The sequence below is a fragment of the Trypanosoma theileri genome (assembly GCF_002087225.1).
Source record: "Trypanosoma theileri isolate Edinburgh chromosome Unknown TM35_Tth_5_V1, whole genome shotgun sequence".
NCBI classification, from domain to species: Eukaryota; Euglenozoa; class Kinetoplastea; order Trypanosomatida; family Trypanosomatidae; genus Trypanosoma; species Trypanosoma theileri.
The window spans coordinates 423,249-430,055 of NW_021639847.1; the positions used below are offsets into that span (position 1 = coordinate 423,249).

A 6,807-nucleotide genomic window follows, 5' to 3' on the forward strand; every position below is an offset into this window, starting at 1 on the left:
AAAAAAAAAAAAAAAACTGATCATGCTTGACCATTCAATCTCGTATAATGTTAGGGAACCTACAAATAATGTTGAACCAATAACCATAGATCCTACTGTATCAGCCGCATACGTAACACAAGTTTTGATAATTCCACCGATATACATTGTTTTTCTTGCAAGTGTGTTATGCTGTCTCTTTAATGCGGCTTTTAATTACATTCTTTCAGGGAGGGGAACAGTTGCACGTACAATAGAAAAATGGAGCAGCGTATTGCGGTTATTAAGACATTCGCTTATTGTTAAACAAAAAAAAGATGTTAAAACTATTGTAACGGAATCCAACGGATATGGAGAAGGTGATGGTCTTTTGGATTCAAACACAGTCTCTACTGATCACGTTGATAATGCACTTTTTTTTCAGGGAATATCTAATCCACAATCATTAGAAGAGACTTCACCTGTAGTAAACGCTTCCATAGCAAATGAGGCCTTACAGAATTCATTACAATATGTAAGACTTGAAGCACAACGTATGGTTTTTGTTTATAATCCCAAGTATATGATCATAGCCACAGCAAAAAGCTTAATAATGTTAATGATAATTCAGTATCATTTTGATTTTAAGGGTGGTTGGGATAGGCTAGTTGTTTGTTGTGCAGCCAATCTGATGAGTGGGTTACTTACGCCTGTATTGGAGTATGGTGCTCGCCTTTTACTCCCACTTGACCTTGATTGTGGTAGAAAGGATTTGGTTGTGGAACCCGAAGAGCCGAAAGACTCCGTGCTTATTGTTGAAGTACTTGTTCAGATTGGTAGACTGGAGCTTGAGGACCTTGAAACTGTATTGATCCAGTGTAGCACATTCATTGTTTTTGGAGCTGTTCTTTTGCCTGCAGCGGTAGTGTTTTGTGTGGCTGGTTTTAGTGCTTTTATTTGGGTCTTTTCACCTATATGGCTAGTGTATGCGTTGGTACGTTATTTCTACTATCGCTCTGCTAGCGTTGGAGTACAGGCATCCAGTGGTAGAGGAGGTGATGTGTTGTTTACACCTGCAGGTGAATTTGTGAAGGCGGCACTGTTGAAGGTGATGACTTTGTTTTTACTTCAATGGACGATTCAATGTAGTTTCCTCTTTGGTTTGGTATTACTGCAGGGTGGAAAATATGTGGAGGCATTGCGCACAGAAGCGCAGAATCAAGTGTTCTGTTGGTATAATCCAATGAAGATGAACCAATTCCAGTGGCTGTGTTTTGTCAGTCAACTTTTTTTCTAAGTAATATAATTTCTCTATTTGGAAAATTAATGTTGGTGGCGTTTGACTTGTTTCACTGATTACTTGTGATGATTAAGGATTAAATCTTTTTTTTTTTTTTGTGAATTATTATGATTATTATTATTATTATTATTATTATTATTATTATTATTATTATTAGTCTCTCTTTCTCTCTCTCTATCTATGTATTTTCTTTCTTTTCTTTTTTTTAGGGTTCTTTTTTTTTTTTTTTTATTTCTTTCTTTCCCCTTTTGTATAAAGTGTTGGTAGAGAAAACATAGCTATCAATGCTGCGATCCCGGCGGCCGCTGACGGCCCTCTCCGGCCCGGAGTGCCCCTCCCGCCTCATTTCTCTCCCCACCCGGCCGCTCCTGCAGCTGCAGGGCCGCGAGCGGCTCCTCCTCCGCACACACGGCGCGGGGGTCGTGCAGCACAACTCGATGGCGCAAGAGGCCGCGGCCGCAGCGGTGGCGAATAATTACAATTCCGCCACCGTCGCCCCCCGCGCGGCCGATTTATTTCGCACACGAGTCCACGAAGGCACAGGAACAAGTGCAGAGGATCCATATGTGCGTACATTACCGAATCAGGAGAGTAGAGAGCCGGCAAGCTCAGTGGCACAGGCGTATATTTTACGAGAAGCCACTGTAGATGAGTGTAATGCACTTCATCAAACATGGGGAAGTATGCAGTACTGGTTGGGAGATCGTTTTCCACGACTTCCACTGTATTTAAAACAACTACAGGTTCCTGATGTACCTTCTCTTTCCCCTGCAGCAGATAATCTTCTTTTAAAATTTGAGGCAGTTATTATACCTCAATTGGTGTCTGATGAAACAGATAAGGTAAAACTTGTAACCATTTGGAAAGAAATGGTTAAAAAAGCGGATGAAATTGTTAAAAAACATATTTTTCACCGAGAAAATTTTGAAACCACTTTATCTCATATTTGTGAAGAAGCATTACAGAAGATGCGTACACTATCATTAAGTGGTGCAGAAGGACCTTTGGCAATTGAAGCTCTAAGACGTCGAACAGTTTTGGAGCGAAATAAATATATTCAAGAAAATTTTATTGATGTTGTGTCAAATGGTTCTTATTTAGGATTTGGAGACGCAGTGTGGCGAGTATTTTTTCAAGCAGTTGAAGCTAATAAAAATGAATTATTAGGAGAAAATACATTAGAAGCGGTTCGTTTTGCTTGGGAAGCAATTATGCAAGAAGATGTGGTACGTCTTCCAGATGTTACTGCACCTGTTGCATTATTTTTAACTCTTGTTTGTATTGATGAAAGCGGTAGACTTGTATCAGATGAGCTTAAAGAATTATCTTTAACTCTTGATGATGGTATAAAACGAAATTCTAGTAAATGGCAACAAGGGGTATCATTAAATCTTCTTAACCCTGTTGTAAAACGTCGTTTTGTTGCCAAGACACTTTCTGTAATGTTACAGGTTGAATCTTCTAATGCTTTATCTAAAATACTACGAGAGTATGGATTGCATGATCTTAGTCGTGAAGCCTCACTTTGTGAGGCGATGAATAACAATGAAAAACTTCTTGAAGATGATATTGCAGATGCTGTTTCTCGTTTTGAGAGCAAAAGTGAAGTTAAAACTTTACTTTCCTCATTAATGGGTGGAACGGACGTTGCTGTTCGTGAAACAATTGCTAAAATCTTGGGTATTACAAGTTTTACTTCAGTTAATTGGGATGCTGTAATGCAAAGTGTTGATTGGTCAAGTAATTGGCGACAATTGGGAATTGCGTTACTTCGAGATCAAATGGTATTGGTGGCAGTTCATAAACATATAAAAAATGCTATTGGAGCTAAAGGGGTTTCTAAACATCTTTTTACCGAAGCATACGCTGAAGAATTACAAGATATTATTCATATACGTGAAGAAAGGGAACAATCAAAAAAGCTTAAAATTGAGCGTATTGTACAAGAACTTTCATCTTATCAAAAAGTGGATCAAACATGTGATATTTTACGTCAATTAGGTGTAGATATGAGTGAACTTGATAAGGAAGCATTATCTTTGCAAGAAAAGAATCTTATTAAACGACCTCATTTAAATAAAGAGGTAATGAGTTGTGTTCTTGAAGCGGTGTCTAATCGTCATTCAAACTGGGTAAAAGCAGGTGTTATTCAAACAGAAGTAAGAAATCCTTTAGAAATACTTAAAGTATTAATGCATATCTTTATAAGACTCACATATGTTCCTCAAGCAGGTGCAGCACTCATGGCACAGCGTTTACGTCGTCGTATTGGTCCTGTAGGAATAGAAAGTTATCAACATAATGTTCCTACTGAAGTTGGATTTGTAGAACAATATGATAACTTGCAATATAAACGATATGATTGGCAAGGATGGTATCAAAGAATGGTGGATATACATAATCGTAACGTTTCTTTGCGTTGTCGTATTAATGACTTGAAAAGATTAGATGCGAATGGAAAACCATTTGTAGATATGCAAACAGAACGCCGATTACGTATTCTAGCACAGGAACGTGTTGGAATGGGTGTTTTAAAACTTGACTCTGACAAATATGAGGATCAGTCTGATAATATGACATATGGTACTGTAAAGTTGTCGGAACTTCTCGCAGATGCACGCAAGGCGCAATTAGGGGAGGAGTATTGGCCTTCAGTGGAACTGAAAGTGCGCCGTCCGAGTGGGCAGAGTAAAGCCCATTACTCTCTCATGGATTATGATCGGGTGGAGCGGCGCAGCAGTGAATTGTATGAAAAATACCGGGATGCGAAGAAACGAAGTCTCTTTGTGACCCCAATGGACATGTGGCTGGAGGTGAAGGGCATGCAGGTGCGAAAGGCGGTGGACAGCACAGACTCAGAAGGGTACACAGTGGATGCCTTGCAGGATATGATGAACTCAGAGGATGGTGAGAAGCGGTAACGGAGGAATGAGGAGATTAAAAAAAAAAAAGAGGGAGAGAGAGAAAGAAAGAAAGAAAGAAAGAAATAGAATGAGAAGCCACAATGAAGGGAGATGAAGAAGAAAAGAAAGGTTAAAAAAAAAAAAAAAACGAAAAGAACGTGAATATTCAAGAGAAAAAAAAAGGAATGTGTTGGTAGCATTTCTTTCGTTTTTGTAATTTCATGGGGATGAGCTTATATCATATTTATTTTTATTATTATTATTATTATTATTATTTTTTTTTTTTCTCTTGAAGGTGTTTATTTTACTCATACATCCTTTTATTCAAATTTACGCTTAGTTGTATCAACAAAAGTTCTGAGAACTGAGAAAACACTAACGCTAGCAACAACAAACAAGTAAAATATAGTTACAAAAACAGGGTATTACCATACTGAAAGACATTTCTAAGTAGAATACGTGTGAGTTTAGAAAATATAGAAACACACAAAAAAAAAAAAATAGATGAGATCTGCCCACTATTTAAATGAAGACAATACCTTTAACGATCTCTTCATAAATACTAAAGATCGATATTCTTCGCGCTATACTGCACCTCACTTATCAGAAAACAGTAATGTACTCCAATTTAGAGATAACCTATCACGTGGGTTATCTCGAGAAAGACGAGAACAACACATAATCAGTCACTTATATCGTTTAGAAGAGTTAAATTTGGAGCGGATTTCCTTGTTAAAGGAGAAATTACGATATCAGTTCGAAATCGAACGTAATGTAATAATGACTGAAAACCACAAGGAAGCGGCAAAGCGAACTTTCGCATTAGAGTGTAGACTCCATGAGTTATTGCGACAGCACGCGCCGAATTATTACCAACATGAAGGACAACAAAATACCTCATCTTCTACAAAAACTATTGCTTTTTACATACTTTCCTCTCTAGTAAATGCGGATTCTTCACACGCGGAGGTGGAGTGCGAACTAATTAACAAAATATTTTCATCTGTTTTGAAAAAAAATATAAATGAAAATGATAACCATTCAATATCTATATTATCATTTATGAAGACCTTAATAGGTTGGATTAGGTTACACTACATGACCCGATACGCAATACAGTTTTATCCTCTCTCTTCAAGAGTAGCCATGATGCGTCTCGCCCATTTTATGGACGACAAATGGGAGAATAACAAACAACTTTACCAAACAATTAATCAACGCCAACAAAAAGAACGATTTAAATCAAGAGAAGAACGGAAAAAACAACGAAAAATATTAGAAGAACGTCTCTATAAGGCACAAAGAAACGCCTTTGAAGTTCGTAAACGTATTTTTCTTTTTCATGAGTTGCTTCAGGATCATAACGATTTACCCAACAGTGAACACCTTGATCCTGTAAAGTGTGCTGAGGTACTCCAACTCATCCGAAAAGATTTGAAAGATGGAGATATTCATTTCCTTTTACAGTTAAGTGCAGACAACGGCAATTCCCTAAAGAAAATTGTACAGTGAATTTTTAGCGTTTTTTAAAAAAATATCTATCGCCGTCCAAAACAAACAATACAAGACAAATATATTTTACTTTGGTAAAATTCTAATTGCACAGACATAACTATTTTACAAACACAAACTGGCCAAATCTCAGTGATCACAAAAAAAAAAAAAAAAGTAACACCTTTTCTTTTTTTTCTCTTCATTTCATGCCTGTTTCAGTCTTTCCGCTTCTTAAGACACACCAAGATAATACCAGAACAGCAATCCAGAATGCCAGAGACAGCCACTGCCACTGCCGTGTATGCGTACCAGGCGCAGCACCCGCTGGAGGAGCGTTGCGCGGAGAGTGCCCGGCTGCGGGAGCGCCACCCCGGCATGGTGCCCGTTGTGTGCGAGGCCGCGGCGGCGGGGCGCAAGGGCGGGCGTGTGTGCCACACAATGGTGCCAGCCACCGCAACAGCTGCGCAGCTCTGCGACGCGGTGCGTGCGGCGGCGGAACTCGGAGCAACGGCCCCACTGTCCCTCATCACGAACGACGGTATGCCGTCCAGCGACGCACTCGTTGGCGAGCTCTACGAACACTGCAAGGATGCCGACGGCTTTCTCTACGTGAAGTACTCTGTTGAGCAGAAGTTTGGCTTTGGTCCTTTCTTTTGGGCATACGTGTGTGGGCCCCGTGTCGCCTATGTGGTGTAATTTAGACAAATAATAACACGTGCCTTTGCTTTTCTATTATGAGTTTTATTATTATTTCACTTTTAGTTTTTTTATGTGCAAACTTCTCTTCAGTACTGCTTCTTGTTTTCCACAATGCATAGTTACGTTATTTTATGCTATAATGTTTGAATGTGCCATACCACCATAGTCTGTCCGACTTCACCATCGATATTTCATTTTGATTTGATTTGTAGAAGGACGGTGTCTTTTTTTTTTGTCATTTTTGGGGAGGTTTTAGACTCGAAATTTTAGTTGGATTGAAGCCCCACCATTCGCAGAAATAATACCTGATTCAAAATCCATTTTTATGTTTTTTTTTTCGTTTTTTTGTCAATGTGCCAGCGATGTTGTCTGGTGCAAGTACAACAGTCCTTGGACTGTCCTGTATATCTTTTTTTGTTTTTCCTTTGGGGTTTTTGTTCTGTATTTCCACCT

The 6,807-nt window shown here is 38.8% G+C and overlaps 4 protein-coding genes across 4 annotated transcripts; all 4 read left to right on the forward strand.

The window, feature by feature from the left end:
- Positions 1 to 22: 22 nt before the first annotated feature.
- Positions 23 to 1,255, forward strand: TM35_000052410 (uncharacterized protein; the record flags this gene model as incomplete). The annotated part of the gene is made up of 1 exon (XM_029022896.1): positions 23 to 1,255. The coding sequence occupies one exon, from the start codon at positions 23 to 25 to the stop codon at positions 1,253 to 1,255; it is 1,233 nt and encodes a 410-aa protein (XP_028885711.1).
- Positions 1,256 to 1,542: 287 nt separating this feature from the next.
- Positions 1,543 to 4,179, forward strand: TM35_000052420 (uncharacterized protein; the record flags this gene model as incomplete). Its single annotated transcript, XM_029022897.1, has 1 exon — positions 1,543 to 4,179. One exon carries the CDS (start codon positions 1,543 to 1,545, stop codon positions 4,177 to 4,179), a length of 2,637 nt encoding a protein of 878 aa, XP_028885712.1.
- Positions 4,180 to 4,665: 486 nt separating this feature from the next.
- TM35_000052430 (copper-transporting ATPase-like protein) lies at positions 4,666 to 5,673 on the forward strand (the record flags this gene model as incomplete). The annotated part of the gene is made up of 1 exon (XM_029022898.1): positions 4,666 to 5,673. The coding sequence occupies one exon, from the start codon at positions 4,666 to 4,668 to the stop codon at positions 5,671 to 5,673; it is 1,008 nt and encodes a 335-aa protein (XP_028885713.1).
- A 252-nt stretch (positions 5,674 to 5,925) lies between these two features.
- On the forward strand, positions 5,926 to 6,351 carry TM35_000052440 (putative autophagy-related protein 8C-like; the record flags this gene model as incomplete). Its single annotated transcript, XM_029022899.1, has 1 exon — positions 5,926 to 6,351. The coding sequence occupies one exon, from the start codon at positions 5,926 to 5,928 to the stop codon at positions 6,349 to 6,351; it is 426 nt and encodes a 141-aa protein (XP_028885714.1).
- Positions 6,352 to 6,807: the final 456 nt, after the last annotated feature.